This window comes from Ambystoma mexicanum, chromosome 12 (assembly GCF_040938575.1).
Source record: "Ambystoma mexicanum isolate Mex_15411 chromosome 12, UKY_AmexF1_1, whole genome shotgun sequence".
NCBI lineage: Eukaryota > Metazoa > Chordata > Amphibia > Caudata > Ambystomatidae > Ambystoma > Ambystoma mexicanum.
In genome coordinates this window covers 679,126,931-679,145,522 of record NC_090936.1, presented here as the reverse complement: position 1 = coordinate 679,145,522, position 18,592 = coordinate 679,126,931, and the positions used below count along the sequence as shown (strand labels likewise).

At 49.8% G+C, this 18,592-nt stretch overlaps 1 protein-coding gene across 8 annotated transcripts in view; it reads right to left on the bottom strand.

The window, feature by feature from the left end:
- KIF21A (kinesin family member 21A) overlaps positions 1-18,592 on the bottom strand; it is a 2,335,619-nt gene that overhangs the window by 1,585,997 nt on the left and 731,030 nt on the right. For all 8 annotated transcript variants that reach the window (XM_069629214.1, XM_069629217.1, XM_069629219.1 and 5 more), the window contains exon 10: positions 1,702-1,765. In XM_069629214.1, coding sequence (XP_069485315.1) covers positions 1,702-1,765 — 64 coding nt within the window. The remainder of the gene's footprint in view (positions 1-1,701; positions 1,766-18,592) is intronic.

Sequence of the window (18,592 nt, the reverse complement as noted above, 5' to 3'; positions counted from 1 at the left end):
TGGTTTAGTCTCTCTCCATTGACATTAGGGCAACTGGTGGATGGTCTCCTGCTTTTGGCCTACAAAGTACCCCCAGGTTTGGGAGTTGCTTGACAAACACCCTGGTTATCTTCTCTCTCCAGGTCTGAAATACTTCCAGACTGGCTGCTTCGAGTCTCATCCAGATCATCTGTCTCTTCTACCAGACAGTACTCTTCTCCTGGTGCCTTTCTTCATGAATCTCTCCCCTTGTATTAAGGAAGCACAGGTAGGTACATCAGAATACTCCCGGATTCTCTCCTCCACTGAAATTTCCCAGGCACTTTTGTAATCCCTGCATATGGGCTGAACTCCTAATCTCGTGCCTGAAAGGTTACTTCCCATTTCAGGCAATTCTCAAATCTGGGTATTCATACAGATTTTCTTGATTTTCCTCATTATGTTATTAGTGGGGCTTTCATGTTGGAGAATTTCTATATAGCTTTCATTGCTGACGAGGGCCCGCAAGGCTTCAAATGAGTTTAAGCCATGACATCTGCCTCCTTGGAATCTATCTAGGAGGAGAGAGTGATTCTGTGTTAGCTTGCAGGTTCTCAATTCTGAAGACTCAGACTGCACAGAGAGCTCGGGTCTGCTAAGCGGCACTCGTTTTTCCACAAGGTAACATTTTAATTCAGTTTCTCTGTGACTGACAAATACCAAGATGTCACATCCCAAATGTCTTCTGCAATTTCTGGACTGTTGCTGCACACCCTGGCTCGCAAATGCATCTTGTAATGCTCATAGGGAGATGAAGACCTGCGGGTTAGTACCCCACAGTGGGACACCTCATAGGGTATTACCACATTTTGAACGTGGGTGGGGAGGAGAAAGCGCACAAGTTGCGTCCCTCCACATTCACCCTTTGGGAGGCACATCAGGTAGTGGATGGACATGCCCAGTTTCTTGCTGGCTCGCTTTCCCCAATTGTAAGAATGGGGAGTTCCGACAGCTCACCACATCGGTCAGCAAATGTGTGAACTGACAAAGCATTACAGAAGGAAACCGGTCCAAACACCCTAGCGTGAGTGAGGCTTGCCAAAAACTGCCCTAAGCATTAAAAAGCAAAAGCCAGAACCACCCCCATCCCCCAACACTGAGCAGGAGAACAATTACATTAGTAAAAATGTGTTAAGTGGGAGGAAAAGAATCTTGCTCTGTCCATGAGACATTCAGCCCAGAAAAGCACATAGAAAATTAATGACAAGCAATCATGTAAGGAATAGCATAGAGGTGCACATGACGACCACTCACAGGGTTTCCTGTGCAAAACCGCCCAGCCCCATTCCCCTGGGCGGGCAGTCCTATTAGGATGACGGGTAATGAACCAGGCATAGGACTAATTGTCGAATGAAATCAGAACTACATTTAAAACCAATATAAAATCCAAAAGTGGGACCACAATAGTTCTAAGTGTGAGAGAGTACGAACAGCAAAACTGTGATCACATCTTGTTCTATGCAGGCGATGCAAGCCTTGCATGCCTACAGGCTCCATTATGATGCTAGATGAGGCAACCACCAATGCACTAAACTGTAGCAGATCAGTATTACGGTTTAATGGCCATAAGAGCCTTGGTTCGATCCGTGCACCCAGGATTAGACACAGAGATACTTCACGCTACTAACAATGGTCCCTCACACAATTTTCTGAAAAATGAATATAAATCAATGAAAGCACTACCTGAGTTCTTCAATCTCTTTAATGTAAGTATGGATCATGTTGCTGATTTCCTCATTTCCATCACCTGCAAAAAATAAGAAATCTTTACAAAAGGAGAAACGAAATGCTTCAAAAATCACCCTGAAGTTGCCCAGTATTATTTAATTCAGCCAGAAGAAAAATAGCAAAATGATAGCCAGTTGTAGAAGCATTGATGTGGAGTCGGATGTAATATAGCATGCTTTATTATACATTTATTTGAAAAAAACTCAAATACATCACTAAGATACCTCCACAAGTTAAGCACTTGCTTTAGAGGTCTCTCTGCTTAGCCTGCATGACAACTTGCAATCCTGGCTGGGTGGACTCGGCCCTTTTCAAAGGTCAATAAATTTAGCACAATTACATGGCTAAAAACATTATTACAGTGTTAATCCACTGGAGGAGACTGGCATGAAGCTCTATACCAAACATGATCTTGTTACAACAAAATAAAAAATTGAAATATTTTTTAAAAACATATTTAATTATTACTCAAGTTAAAACAAATAGTATTAATTGAGGGGGAAAAAAGGAGGCTAGTTTACAAAATAGAGCCAAACCGGAATCTCAAGCAAATGTCTGTGTATGTTGGCTGGAGTCACATCCTGCTCCAAATCTTTTATGGACTAGGGAACAAATGGAAACAATTCTAAAAAGCTGTATTCCTCTGAAACTGCGTTCCAACCCACCAGATAGATATATATGAGATACATTACTCACTGTAATCGTATTTCTGATGCTTGTATCTGCTTAGATTCACATGCTGTGCATAGGCAGACATCTAGTGGAAGCTGCAGAGTATTACAGTTTGTTTTTCGAAACTCAAAAATGGGCGTCGACACAAGGCGTGCCAGTAATACTATCCCTAGTGTGACGTCCACTGTACCCATGATCCCTCACGCGTGTAGGACCCTCAGATTGTATTTTTTCTGACAAGAGGGAGCATGAGGAGTAGCGCGAGTACAGATTATCCAAGCAGATAAGAAGGAAGATAAGACTACAAGCATCCATGCGCCTATTCTCAGAGGGGAGGAAGGGTGGGTCGCATGTGAATCTAAGCAGATACAAGCATCAGAAATACGATTACGGTGAGTAATGTCTCTCTTCTGAGGCTTTGTGGAATCTGCTTAGATCACAAGCTGTGCATAGATTTGCGAGCAGTATTAGAAGAAGGAGGTGGGAAGTGAGAAGGGTCCCGAGCAAACAGATGTCTTAGAACCGCTTGTCCCACTTGGGTATCTGTCTTGGAATGAATGCCAATGCAGTAGTGCTGAGTAAAAGTGTGAATAGAGCTCCAAGTAGCTGATTTGCAAATGGTGTCAAGGGGTACATTTGCAATGAAAGCTAGAGTGGCCCCAATGCCTCTTGTAGAGTGGGCTCTAGGCGTAAAAGGCAAAGTTCTTTCAGAAAGGGAGTAACACAGTTGGATACAATTTACAATCCACTTAGAGATGGCACCTTTAGCGATGCGATCTCCCTCTTTGCCTGTAGCTACGGAGACAAACAGTTGTCCCGTTTTTCTTAACGGTCTGGTCTTGTTTACATAGTAGAGGACCGCTCTTCGCACATCTCGAGTGTGTAGTTTCACCTCAGCAGAGCTTTTGGGTTCTTGGAAGAAAGCTGGGAGCTCAATGGACTGGTTCATGTAGAATTTTGAAATAAACTTAGGCGAGAACCTAGGGTGTGTACGTAGAACCAGTTTATCCTTATGAACAGTAAAGAAAGGATCCTGCACTGACAGAGCCTGAATTTCACTGACCCTTCTTATGGATGTAACGGCTACTAAGAAGGCAGTTTTATAGGTCAGGTGTTTGAGACTGGCTTTATGCATGGGTTCAAATGGTAGGCCCATGAGCTTCGCAAACACCACATTAAGGTCCCAACCCGGTGGTGGGTTAGAGATTGGAGGGTGGAGTCTCTTTACCCCTTCCATGAAGGCCTTCACCACTGGTACTTTCCACCACAAAACCTTGCTGTGGGTAGTGCTGTAGGCAGATATCGCTGCCAGATGTACCTTGAGTGAGTTGAATACAAGGCCTGCGTCCAGCAGGTGGAGCATGTAGGTGACAATATTGGAAGGAGTACAATCAACTGGGTTGAATTGCTTATTTTGGCACCAGACAACAAATCTTTTCCATTTATCAAAGTAACAGTACCTTGTGTTTGGTTTCCTAGATTCCTTTAGGATATCCATACATCACTGTGATAAATTGAGATGTCCAAACTCTAGGACCTCAGGAGCCATGCTGCCAGGTTCATTGAGTTGGGTTGTGGGTGTACTGTTTGTCCTTGGTGCTGGGACAGTAGGTTGTGCCAGCACGGGAGTCTGATGGGTTCGCACACGGCTAGTCTGCGTAGGTGTGGTGACCACGGTTGCCTCGCCCACATGGGAGCAACTAGGATGAGCGTCATCGATTCCCTGTGCATCTTGTTGACCACCTTCCTCATAAGGGGGGTTGGTGGAAAAGCGTAGGCAAACATCCCTGACCAATCCATCCATAGGGCGTTCCGCATGGAGTGTGGCTGTGGGAACCTGGATGCGAATCCTGGACATTGTTTGTTTTCGCTTGTAGCGAATAGGTCTGTAGTGGGGAAACCCACCGTGAGATGATGTCTTCTATGACTCGTGTTCTTGTGGGAGTGGATCTCTGCTCAAGGCGTCTGCTAGAGAATTGAGATCTCCTGGAACATGTTGCAATGACAGGTAAATGTTCCGTCTGAGTGCCCGTATCCAAATTTTCTGGACAAGCTTGGACAGATTTGGCGAACGAGTCCCTCCCTGCTTGTTTAGGTAGAACATCGCAGTTGTGCTGTCCGTCGGGATCTGCACTGACAGGTTTAACAGGTGGGGCTCGAACGCTTGAAGCGCTCTGAATACTGCTAGAAGCTCTAGCAGATTGATATGATTCTTGGCCACCGAGTGAGACCAGAGACCCAGCGCTGTGTAGTGAAGGAGGTGTGCTCCCTGCCCTGATAGGGATGCGCCTGTAGTGACTACAGCTTGAAACTCTGGATCGTAAAAGGCTTTCCCCTTTGACAGGTTCTCTCTTGTCCACCAGTGAAGACTTTGTACTAGTGTTGGCGAAACGACCACTAGATCGTCCCACTGACCACTTGCCTGAGACCACTGTTTCGCCAACCATTCTTGTATGGGACGCATGCGCAGGCGCGCGTGGGGGACCAGGTAAATACATGAAGCCATCATGCCTAGCAAACGCATTCATTTGCGTACCGTTATCTGGCGACCGGACTGATCTTGAGGAATCTGCAGTAGTATGTTCCGAATTCTTTCCTCTGATGAAAAGGCCAACCCCTCTTGAGTGTTTAGTACAGCTCCTAGGAACTGTTTGGAGGTGCTTGGCATCAGGCTTGATTTTTTTCTCGTTTATGGAGAAACCCAATTCAAAGAGGAGGTTGATCGTTCTTTGAATGTTTGAACTGCAAATTGCTGGGGTCTCCCCCGTGATGAGCCAGTCATCCAGGTAAGGGTACACTGGGATTGCCTCCCTGCGTAGGTGTGCCGCCACCACCGTCAGAACCTTGGTGAATACCCTTGGAGTCGAGGCTATACCGAAGGGCAGCACCTTGAACTGGTAGTGCTGGCTGTCCACCTTGAAGCGTAAGAATCTTCTGTGCGCTGGGAACATGGAAATATGAAAATAGGCATCTTTCATGTCCAGTGTTGCCATGTAATCCCATTTTGTAGGAGGGGGATTACCTCTTGGAGAATAGTCATGCGAAATTTTTGGGGCTTGACATACTTGTTTGCAGGGCGTAAGTCTAGGACTGGGCGCATTGTTCGATCTTTTTTTGGCACAAGGAAGTAAGTTAAATAATTACCCTTGTTTACTTGTTTGCCCGGGACAAGTTCGATCGCATCCTTTTCTAGAAGATTGATGATCTCCTCGAGGAGGATCTTCTGGTGGTCTAAGGAATGTATCTTTTGTCGCGCAGGGTGGTTTCGCGGACGCTCTAACAGTTCTATGCAGTATCCTGCGGACACTGTGCACAGCACCCATTTGTCTGATGTGATCCCTTCCCAAGCTTGGGTGAAGTTGGTAATGCGTCCCCCTACTGGAGATGCATGGGAAGGGACCCTGATCTCAGCACCATTGCTTTGCGGGAGGCGTACTGCCTCTGCTGGGGCTGCCTCTACCCTTACCATGACCCCTTTTGTTACCCCTGTTGTAACTCTGGGTAGACTGCTGGTTATTACCCATGCTGTGCCCTGCCCCTGAGAATAGTAGGAGCCTCTTTGAGAATTTTGGCCGCGTGGGCGACGAAAATTGCCATTCCCTCTTTGATTAGGGGGTTTGTTGGTCAACTATCCCAGGGACTTTAGAGTCTCATACTCATCTTTGGCATTTTTTAAAGCGTCTTCTACCGCCTTGCCAAACAGTAGATCAGGCTCCACCGGTTTGTCTATTAAGGATGCTTGTGTCTCGGGTTTAAACCCTGACTGCCTTAACCAAGCATGACTTTTTAATAACAGTGCTCTCTACTATTAGCCTGCCGGCGTTATCCGCATAAAAGGTTGCCTTAAGGATTCAACCAGACACAGCCCTCCCCTCCGACGCAACCTGTGCCAACTGGCTCTTTAAAGGTTCCGGTGCTGAGTCGATGAGTGCAGCCACTTGTTCCAACTGGTGGCAGTTATACCTAGCCAGCAGAGTGGTGGAGTTGGCAATCCTTGCCTGGTAGGCGGAAGTGGAGGCTTCCTTCCTTCCCAACCCGTAGATCTTTTTGTTCTCCTTGTCGGGGGGAGCCTCAGACGATGAAAGGGTAATTCCCGCCCTCTTTCGGGTATTAGCGACTACCAGGGAGTCCGGTTTCAGTTGCCCCCTTATATACAGCGGGTCTGACTGGGCTGCCCTGAACAACTTTTCGATCCTGGGGTTCACTGCCCTGGTGAGTTTGGGATTTAGAAGGGAAGGATCAATCCTCCTCTGTATAGATTTGAGAATAGGGATGGCCTGGGCAATGGGTCTCTTTTCTCCCACTAATTCCTCACCGAAGTCCCTTTCCTCCTGAGCTCCCTGAGTATCTATGCGGAAGTGTTCTGCCGCTTCGGATAAAACCTCATTTAGTAGAGGTTGGTTGTCGACTGGAGAGTCGGTAACCGGAGTTTCCTTGTCTACTAGGGAGTCTACTCTGTAGACTTCTGGGTTATCTTCGTCCTCGTCTTGGTACTCGTCATCCCCAGAGTAGTCCGCCCGAGTTTGGTCATCCAACGCTGCCAATTCTGGATCCTCATCCTGTAGTGGATCCTCATACTGAAAGTATGGCTGTACGTAAAAAGGGTCAGAAGACTGACCTTGTGTTGGTGCCTCAACTCGAGGTTTTTTACCAGGGGCTTCCGGGTCCCTAGACTCTGAGGGAGTAGCCCCCTCTGGGGTATACGAGAGGAAGTGCTCTGGATTCTTGGCATAGAAGTCTGCTAGGGATGACATTCTGGACATAACTCTGTCTATGTCCTCACTGGACCATTGTTTTGAGCTGGGAATTACCCTCTCTTGGGGGTGTTTCCCTGCAATCTCCTGACTGGACCTATGGGCTTGTGCAGGGGTCTTAGAATGTTTAACATAGGACTTGGAGCTGTCCTTAGGTATCTGTGGTGTAGAAGAAGGTTGAGAAGGCTTCTTCTGCTGTTTTCCCCCCCTCCCCGTGAGTAGAAGAGTGTTTCCCTGAGGTTTTCACCTTTTCTGAGCTTTTCGACATCTAGCGTCGAGATTCGGGTGTAGTGTCCCTTTCCGTAGATTGAGTATGTCGGGACACGGCATAGGAGTCGAGCGGTCTGCTTACGCCGACTCCTGGAGTGCGGCCTGGGGATGGAGGTCGTCTTCAGACGATCGAACCTCCATTACTTTAGTAAGTGAGGCACTCTTGGCAACAGTGGATGGTTGCCTGGGGTCATGTGGCGATCTTGATCGAACGCCCAGAGGACACCGATTCCGTGGACCGTTCTCTGTGTGCCTCTTTCGGAGAACGCGACGTGCACGTCGAGTCTCGATTGGACTTCGAGTGCTTAGTGGAAGTGGTGTGGGTAGCACCCGTGTCGCCGGGTGTTTTCCCCATAGCTGCCCTGCCAGACAACCTTCCGAGGTCGGGGACTTGCGCTTGGCTGTCTTTCGACGCCACGTTGCCCTTGCCGTCTGTTAGTAAAGCTTCGCTGCCACCACTGAAGGCACCCTCCGCTTCCATGGCCTCTCGTTGCCTGGCGTGGTGGGCCCAACATTTGATCGAACGGTTCTTTAAAGTTTTAGCCTTGAACCGGCTACAGGCTCTGCAATTCGCCTTGGGGTGGTCTCTCGGCAGGCAGAGGTTACAGGTGGCGTGTCTGTCAACCCAAGGGTACTTGCGGTTGCACTTGGGGCAAAATTGGAAAGGGGTACCCTCCATACGCACCCTGTGCGGGCTAGTCTGTAGGAATGTATATATGAAAATATATGTGAGTGAAGAGTATGTACCACCCCCCACTCTCCCTACTTGTACAGGGCCAGAGGCCTTCCGAGGCCCAAAGTCCATCGTGTAGTTTGACGGCAGTTTTCTTCTCCGGTCCTGCGGAGAGATTCGGATTCCGATGACTCGACATGGGTATTGAAGAAAATGGGGAAATGTATATTATTTAGCAAATTATGGCTAAAGCCAGGGAACTATGCGGGATGCTTCCGACAAGTATTACGGAAAAAAACAATCTGAGGGTCCTACACGCGTGAGGGATCATAGGTACAGTGGACTAGGGATAGTATTACTGGCACGCCCTGCGTCTCCGCCCATTTTCGAGTTTCGAAAAACAAACTAATACTCCGCAGCTTCCACTAGATGTCAGCCTATGCACAGCACGTGATCTAAGCAGATTCCACAAGCCTCACAAATATATATATATGTATATATATAGAAAAAAACACATGCCTCTACACGGTTGTAACACTTCAAAAAACCACCCAGTGTGCATGTACAAAAGCACCCCAGCGCACAAGACCTAGCTATTTTAAAATGTCATCTTTATTGTTGCATAATACAGCACATCATTAAAACAGAGGTGAAATCATTCCCCCTGTGACAGACATAAGGTTTGCAAAAAGCACTCAACCCACGGTGGAAAAGAGTCAGGCATTCCGCCTGAATGATCAGGCTTCCTCAGACCTTTGTAATCCAAATGCGCCATTCCCATCACAGAGTTTAAAAAGATGTGCAATTACAGAGCGTCCCCACTCGTGCCTCATCAAGTGAATAGCGGTCATGTGACCGCATCAGGTAAGATGGTAGAACCTATCAAATATACTGACCTCCATATTGGAATGGTCAAGTACCTATGAATGAAATATATGATATGGAAAATTACATGCGTGTATCGTACACAACTCCACTATATATTTGTGGCTACCGCGATGATGGGACGATCTTAGAGACGCTCGAAATTACACAATTAAAATGTTTTCATTTATGATCAATCGATGTGTAACACAGACGCACAAATGTGCCTGTATGTCAGACTGACTAGGAGCAGCTCAAATGGCCACTATTAGCCATATGCCCCCTCAAAGGGCAAGCGCTTCCAAACCTGGAGAAACGAGCAGAAAACAGCAGCCATGTTATAAGTGGGCAAGTGCACGGAGGAATCCAGCACTGGTGACCCGTCCCAGTAGGTCAACGCGGTCAAAGAGGCATCCGAGATGATGTGCAGTGTCTTCATGAAAACAGCGCAGGTCAACTCGCATGCCCCGTTGACGCAACGCTATCCCAGCCAGTACAGGCTCAACCCGGTCCCAGATAGCCACGTCCGCAGGGAGAGGAAGGCCAGTTGTTGTGCACCCATCCCATCCCTGAAAACGGGTCTGGACGTAGGCATCCCTGCTGGTGCCGGATGATGCAGTCACAGGATCAGGGACAGGATTACACACAAGCACCTCCGCGGCAGGCTGTGCTGCCTCCTGTCCCTGCCCCTGCACTGCACCACTGGCACCAGTGGAATCCCCACCTCCAGACCCCGTGTGTGTCCCTTCCACAGCCGCCTCCTCCTCCTCCTCCTCCAAACCCCCCCAACAACTTGGATGACTCCATGCCATCTTCCTCCGTCGGACCCTGTGGGGTCTCCGCTGCCCCTTCTGCTGCCGAGGAGTCCATCTCCAACCTCCGCCTCTTGGACCTACCCTCGGCAGCTGCGGCCTGGGACTCAGCACCAGACTCCTCACTCCCCGAAGAGATGACAATCTGGGAGGGGAGCCGGGCCCTGCGTATCCGGCTGGTGGTGCGATCCCTGCCGCTTTGCTCCACAGCACCCTCTCCGCCCTCTTCATCAGTTGGCGCTGCAGACAGGGAGAGATAAAACACAGGCATCAGGGCACTGTACAATGGACTGACCTACACATGACAGTTGTGCATGAGTGGCAGCGTCAAACTTCAGACATGGCATCACACTCCCTAACACACATGTCATTTATACTCACACACATGAGCAATTCCACAGCAATATTGCACCAGGCAGCCCCATCCATTCACATACAACTGCATCAGCATCCGAAAGTGAGCCTGACGTCACATGAAACACAGGAAGTACACAACACATGGACACACACCAACACACTTCCATGCATGTGTACATGTCCACCAACTGTCAGAGTGATGGGATCGCCATCCATGTCACATCTGGGATTCAGCCTTCTACATGTCAGAGCCACATGCATCCATGTTGCATCACAGTTGCACACTTGTCAAATACACACACATGTACACAGTGCAGATACATGCAGCTGGACCAACATCCATGGTTGACACCACAACCATGCCAACGTACATACACAGTAATTCAAACATGTGTGCTCCCACATCTGCATTTGGCCTGCATGCTTACCCACACATACACCATCCATGTGTCTCACACATGAGGACTTGTATGTGTAAGCCTCACGCCCCTGTACATACACATCCATACATGGCCCTACAGAAACACATGTACAACCTGCACACTACTGGCACACCACGACACGCACAGCGTCCAACCAGTATGCATGTACACTTACCGCTCGACTCCAGACAGGTCTGCCTCTCAAGGACCTGGACGTGGAGCGCTGGGCTTATGCGGTGGTCGGACAGGTGGCCCTGGCGCCCCTTGGCATCCGCTGCCTTCAAGAGGCGCTGGCCTTGTCGAGGGTCCTGGACCTGAAGTCCTCCCAGCGCTTCTTGACATGTTTGATGTCGCGGACTGCCACCCCTTCCACGTTGATGGTAGTCACGATGTCCATCCAGATCCTGGTCCGTCCTTCATAGTCGGCGCGCAAACTTCCAAAGAGGGCATCATACTGCCCCAGGACTTGCTCCACCAGGACACCAACTTCCCTGGCACTGAAGCTGGTGGCCCTCTGCCTCTCTGGCTGGGGGTTGCCAGTGGTGCCAGATGGTGTTGTGCCCGACATGGCAACCCCAGAGGCAGGTGTGGGTGGGCAACTGGGTCCTGGGGCTGGGCTGTGGAGCGATGGTATCCCAGTCGGGAGTCTTCAGTTCCAGCAGGGGTGGTCACAGCAACTGCACCCCTGGCTGACGTGCAGGCAGCAAATAGCAGGGCACGTGGGCAGCAGGCAGGCAGCAGCAGATGGGAGCGTGCTCGGGGCTCTTGGGGGCAGTAATTCGGCCTTCTGGGCAGGAGCGTGGTCTTCCGTGTGTTGTCGCGTGGCCAGCTTGATACAGAGTGATTTGGCACGTGAAAAAATAGCAAGTCAGCGTGTAATACGAGGAAAGGCCCTTAGCGCATAAGCGAGTCTGTGACGTTACGCGCGTGGGTGTTTCCCTCGTGACGGGTGCATAGTGAATCAGCACATGAATACACTGCACGGACGCGAATTCATTGGACCAAAGGCCATTTAGCGCGTAAGCGCGTCTGACGTGACGCGCAAGGGCGTTTCCCTCAACAAGGGTGCATGTTCATCGTACACGTGCAAAAACTGCACGTCCAAGTGTCAGCTCGTGTAATTTCAGGAAAGGGCCTTAGCGCGTAGACGCGTAAGTGACATTGTACGTGTGGGCCGATTGAAAAGGTACGTCTAGCACGCCATTTTCTTGTACGTGCTTTTCGTGGAGAGCGAGTGGGTGAATTTTGTTCTTCTAGTCGCTTCACACGCGATTACTTCACAACGGTTCAAGTTCCTACTCCCCGTTACCTTTGACAGTGTTCAATTCTTATTTTGGCCTGTTTCCTCAAACAGGGTTCACTTCTCTTTTGTCCTGTTTCCTCAGACAGCGTACAATTCTTCTTTTGGCGGGGGTGTTGCCAACGCGCACACGTGCATCTTTTTTCACGTTCTTTTTCCAGGCGTATGGTGAGTTGCGCACGTATTTACCAACTGTGCTTGCCCCGTGTGTCGCGTACCCCTTCAGAGGTCAGTGTAGGCTGCGTGTATTACACATACGCTTTTGTGTTTCTGGGTGCCACAGCGTAGTGCGGGTTCATTTTCCCACACACGTGGTCTACAAGGGGTTGCGTGCACGTTCATTTTTGTTTTCGGGGTGCCTGTGCGTTGCGTGACCAGTCATCTTCCCCCAGGGGTCACAGACAGCCTTGCTAGAGCACTAGGGTATGAATTCCATCTAGTACCCTACCCCTTTCACCCCCAATTGCCCAGGACAATTGTTTACTGCAACTCCCATACGCACAACATCAGTGCCATGGTTGGGAGGCGACCAAGCGGTAAGGGAGGCAATGGAGGCCGACCTCCAAAAGGTGGGCGTGGAGGGCGTGGTAGAGGATGGGGCCAGGATTTGCAGGGTGCCCCTAGACCCCCCGTGTGTGGAGGACCAATCAGGGACACCCATGCCCCCCCACATGGTTGTGGGAAACGTAGCTGACACCATCCCAGCTCAGCCCTTGTTGGACCAGCCCATTTTGGCACCAGAACCAGCACAGGATGACTCCCAGGCTGACTTCCAGGTCAGCAAGTCTAAGCCACGTGTGGCGGTGCAAGTTGCTGTCACCAGGCCACGTGGATCTGGGGCAGCAATGTCATCTGCTGCCCCAAGTAGGCAGGGTGGGGAGGCTGCAGGGGCAGCTGCAGCTCTATCCACCCCAGCTCTGAGTCTCCCAGCCGGGACAGTGTCGGTCCAGGTCCATCAAACCGACGTTGGTCCTGCCAACATCAACCTTCTGCCAATGCCTGCACCAAGATCTATGGTCATTGTGCATTCGCACACTCCTAGTACCCAGTCCACCGGCGCTTCTGCCCCTACTGACCAGAGCGGCGTAAGCCACTCAGGATCCACACCACCTTTGAAAAAGAAGAAGAAGTGTGCTCTGGCAGTACAGGCTGAGACCCCAGACACGGCTACACACTCCGGCACGTCAAGGAAGCCTAGCTTTAATGACGCCGAACTTGATGCACTTGTGGCCTATGTGTCAGCACATAGCTGCGAAATGGTGGTGACTGCAGGGTGCAAGACCACACCTGGTCAACGTAAGGCACACTGGCAGACCATCGCCGACATCATTAGTGCCCTTGGATTTGTGAGGTGCACAGCTGATGATTGCTACAAGCGGTGGAATGACCTGAAACGCAGAGCAAAGAACAAATTGGCCTCAAATCATGCCTCTACTCTGGTGACTGGCGGTGGGTCCCCACCAGAGGACAACCAACTCACTGAACATGAGTCTGTTGCTGGAACCTTCGTCACAGAGGAACAGATCCAAGGCGTGGGAGACCTACCAGATTACGACGCATTGTTCGGTGAGTGCCCATGCATGTGTGTGTAATCCATGTGTATGTTGTTTGGGTGACGGGTTCTCATTGAGTGCCTGTTGAGGGTGTGTACTCCTGAGTGGTATGGGTCACCCATGTGCTTCTTCCAAAACATTCACCGGCCTTGAATTTGGGTATGACAGTATCCCTTCTGCCCACAGTAGCCAATTAGCGCAACATTACTGCAGTTACCCTTGAACTGTCATCTTGCAACAACATTGTTCAGATTTTTTCAGGTTTCATTCAGGCTGATTGTTTCAATTCTCCAATTTTTGCAACACATTTATCAGCCCTAATGCCACATATGTGACATGCTTCTGTCATTGATTACACCCCTCATTGGGCCACATTTGTTACCTTGTCATGTGAATGATTAGACCATTCAGGCTGACTGAGTATTGGCCTGCTCACATTGATTTTTGGTGCCTGTTTGAATTTGGTACCAGATAGTTGTTTCCTGTCATGTTGAAGTGACCAACCATTGATGTGTACATCTGCCTGCCATCACTGTATTATTGTACACTGGATGTGTTGCAGTGTGTGGCACATGCGTATTTTGTCACACTATTTTGCATTTTCCATCTCATCATGTCCATCTCACATGGATGGGTGACAGTACTCATTCACTGGCTGTACTTGCCAAATGTACCATGGCTATGCTACATGCCATCTGTGTGCTGGCATGTGTCATGTATGTGTATTTGACATGCCACTCACAGGCTAATGTGTGATGCCAGTGCTACCCAGCATGCAGCAAATGTGTTGCTTTTCCATCTTGGCGTCATCAGCGTCTGCTTTTTGCCTACCCTTCCAACTCATTGACAGTGCATGCCAGGGTTATAGTCATGTGGGACATGTGTAGATCATGTACTGGATCTCTGGCTTGTCAGGCCTATGTGTGTGCTATGGTGCTAATGCCTGTTTCCATTTTTTGTCTTTCATGTTTTTGCAGGTGATGACGCACTTGATGCTGTTGAGGTTGAGGAGATGGTGCAGACCGAGGAGGAATCTCAGCCATGACCGGGCACCAGTGGGGGGCGTGGTGTGGTGGTGGGTTAAAACCCAATTTTACTGCAGACCATACTGTCCAGGGGTGTCTCTGGGTGCACTTCCCCAGACCTCTATTCAGGTGCTGGATCGGATGATGAGACATGTGCCGTTGCAGGTGAATGTTTCTGGCAGGGATTCTGTTCTGTCCAACCCACCTGCACCAGGGGTAGAACCCTCTATGGGGTTGTCGGTGTTGGTAAATCCGCCTTTGGCAGTTACGTATGCAGGGTCACACTCCACAACATCTGATCCTGTTCCTGTGCCAGCAGATCAGAGGGGGAATGCAGTCCTGCAGCCTCAGGCAGTGCCAGCACAGCAAGGTGCAGACTGCCTTGCTCCAAACAGGTGTGGTGGCTGCCGACGCGGTGGGCGTACACCACCAGGCAATACTCTATGGGAAAACTCCATGTACAGTATAGTAGCCCAACAGGGAGCATCGGTTGAAATGATGGCTCAGGCAATGGAGAGGGTAGCCACTTCCATTCTCCCCCCTGAAAGGCAGATGGAGCAACAACAGCAGGCAACAGACTCCATTTGCCAATCACACAGGGAAGACATGTTGGCGTCCAACAGGGACCGACGGGCGGCACTGGAGACTCTGCGCAAAGCCATATCTATAGAGTCACAGGGCCACGGGGAAGCCCTGAGGGTAGAACTCCATAACGTCAGGGAGACTCTGGGTGAACTTGAGGCTTCCTGAAATTTAAGGTCAGAACAGCAGCTGGAGCAGCTCACACGTTCGCTCTCAGCTGAGCTGCAGGCAACTCGGAAGGAGATCCGGGCATCACGGGAGGCCATGCGTGCAGAAATGCAGGCAACCCATCAGGTGCTGCATGGGGATCTCTGTACTATCATCCTCCAGAGTGAGACCTTCCACACCTGCATGCTTGCTGCCATGGAGGACCATACCAGGGCTTTGCGTGGGCTGCCTCCCACAGCACCACCACCTCCTGATGCAGCAGCAGAGGGTGATGAGAGCGACAGCAGCACTCCTCCCACACTAGCGTAGCCGTGCAGGCCATGAGCCCATGGAGGTATTTTTTTTCCGCAACATCCACACAGGTAGCTGTTGGTGTGCATCCTGTCCTCGAACCTCCTGGGTGCCACCCCCCCCCCAGCCCCCACATGGCCATTTTTTATTTTTACAGTGTGTTGCCGTGTGTGGCTCCTGTGGGCATCCATTGTGTATTCCAGCTGGGCACATGCAGGTTTGTCCTGTGTTTGGGTTAGATGTGTGGGTTCCTGACACACACACCCCTCCTGCTTCCCTTTCCATGGGCTTGCAAAGGGCGTGACCAAGTGACAGTGACTTACACAGTGACATTGAGCTCCCATGAGCTGTGTGGGCAGTCTGTAGTCAAAACTGTGTGTACATCCCTAGTGGGGATTGTTGTTGTATTGAACACTGCATGGTGTATTGATATGTGATTGTGCATCCATGTCTTCCTCCTTATTCACAGGTACCTTCTTCATGTCTTCACAAGTCCGTCTCCTTTGCGGATGCAGTTCATGTTGTATGCAGTACACTGCCACATTTGCCTGACGTCAACACTCTGCAGTTGGAAGGGGTGGTTGTGCTGGCTTATTCAGGTTGTAAAACTTGCACTACTTTAGTTTGGTACTGTCATATTTTGGCAATGTTTCATCCTGTGTTGCTGTATTGTGTTGCTGGTAAGTATTTGGTCATGTGTGCTGTTTGTTATTGATTACTGGGAGAATATTGTCTGTGGCCCTTTTCCATTTGGGACAGTGCACTTTGTGACACTTGTGTCATGTGTTGTGCATTCCTTTGTTTGCTTTCACATTGCATGACATACCATGCTGTGTTGGGTAGCAGAGATGGGGAGGGGTTGGGTGAAATGGCGCTGTTTTCATGTTGTATTTTGCAAGGGGGTAATCATTCATGTAGCATGAATGTGTGTCTTTTTGTGACACTGCATTGGTTGTCTTTCGGTAGGTAGGGATACACACAATGCAACACTTCCAGGTGACCAATCTCAGGCTGGTATGGTTGTGACAGTTGACTGTCCCTTATGTCATGATCAGTGATTGTCAGCTGGTATGTACCAGGGCTGTGTGCACTCCACAGGGGTGGGATTTTAGTTGAAGTAATTGGCCACCAGCTGCGTACGGCTGCCTCACCACGTGCCCTTTCCCCTCCCATGCGCAGCGGGCGTGCATGTGGTTGGGGATGTGGGGGCACCACCATGTCCACCGGCAGGCACCGGCGGGTTGCAACATTGTGCAGGACACATGCTGCCACTATGATCCTGCACACTACTGGGGGCGCGTATAGCAACTGCCCACCAGAGCGGGCAAGGGAGCGAAAGCGTGACTTGAGCACTCTGAATGTGCGCTCCACTATGCCCCGGGTTGCAATATGGGCTGTGCTGTATCTTACCTCGGGTGGTGTGGTGGGGTTCCGAATTGGCATCATCAGGTGGGTGCTCCGAGGGTAGGCACTGTCCCCTGGGGAGGTGATGATGGGTATCATTAGTGGGTTTGTGACATTATTCAGTATCTGACATGCATGTGCCGTGGCATTTATACTCACCAAGCAGCCATGTATCGCCATGCCGCCCAGCTTCTAGGTCCCGGTTTAGGGTTGACATTCTGTAAATGAAACTGTCATGGGTGGAGCCTGGATAGTTGGCATATACTGAGGCGATTCCCTTGGCATCACATACTTACCTGCACGTTGCTGTAATGCCAGTGCTTGCGGTTTCTATAGATGTGCTCAGTTGCCCTGGGAGGATGTAGAGCCATATGGGTGCAATCAATGGCACCTAGCACTTTGGGGAAGTGTGCCACCCCGTAAAAATTCTGGATGGCAGCCTGCCTTTCTGCAGGTGTTCTGGGCAGGTATATGGGCGTGCAGTCATGATGGCCAACACCTGGTGTAGGCAGCGTGACTGCGTGGCCTGTGACACACCCCCCCCGACTATGGCACTTGTCCGCTGAAATGAACCAGTAGCCAAGAAGTGCAGTACATTGAGCACCTTTTCCAAGGGGAGCACAGGGTGGGTGATGTGAGGTCATCCTCCCACTCACTCACCAGGTCGAGTATTATGTGAGGTGGAAACCTGTACCTCCCATACACCTCGTCATCAGGCATACCAAAAAGGCTGGTCCTTGGTGTAAAAATTCTGGGCCTGACTATCCTCCTCCTCCTGCGGTGTCCCACGACCACTGCTGCGAGTAACGGTATATTCATCGTAGCGTCTGAGCTTGTTTGTTGTTTGTGCGCACTTCTATGCTGCGCGGGGCCACGTATGCCTGCTTCCTGCTGGCGTACGTGTTTCTGGATTAGCACGTCTTTTGGCGCACGCATTTGCTCTGAATACGTGTTGTAAGCGCGCATGTCGGCGTTCCGCGCATTTGCCTCCTGTACTTCCCCCGTAACGCCACATTTTCACGCCTTGTTCCCCATTCCGCGTGTTACGCCCCGTGTCCCGCCTATTTTTGTTGTGTGCGCCACGATATGTGCATTTTCGCTGTGCGTGTAGCGCACGCCGTTTGATGACATGTGCGCCCGCGTGCGCCACACAGAATTTTAGCGCGCATCCCAGATTTTACACGCGCACGGACTTCCATGAATCGATGTGCACGGATTTCGCATACTTGCACTGCGATTTTCGCACTTGTGCTGTGATTCGCACGCTTGTGCAGAGATTTTCGGCGCACATTTATTCCATGAATCGGCCTTAGAATGGATAGTGTACATAGAATTATACAGCTTCCAGTTGTCCTGTGTTCATAAATGTTACAGCAAAAGCATTGCTCACCCTATTAGAAAGAAAGAAGTATAAAATAAGATAGCACAAAGAAGAGCAAATCTAAAATTCATTCAATTCCTTTTTAAAAAAAAAATAGAATATTTAGAAAACACTATCCTGTCACAACGACATATAAACACCTTTATGCAATAAATCATTTTTATACTGATTCGGTAGAAACCACCTATATAAAATGAATTGATCATCCTTTAGGATTGTACTAGAGGTTACTGAAAAAAAACCTCATGTAAGGGAGTGTTAGAGTCTGGGGTCTATATAAAGTGCATGCATAATCAGCTCTAAATACATTTCATTACG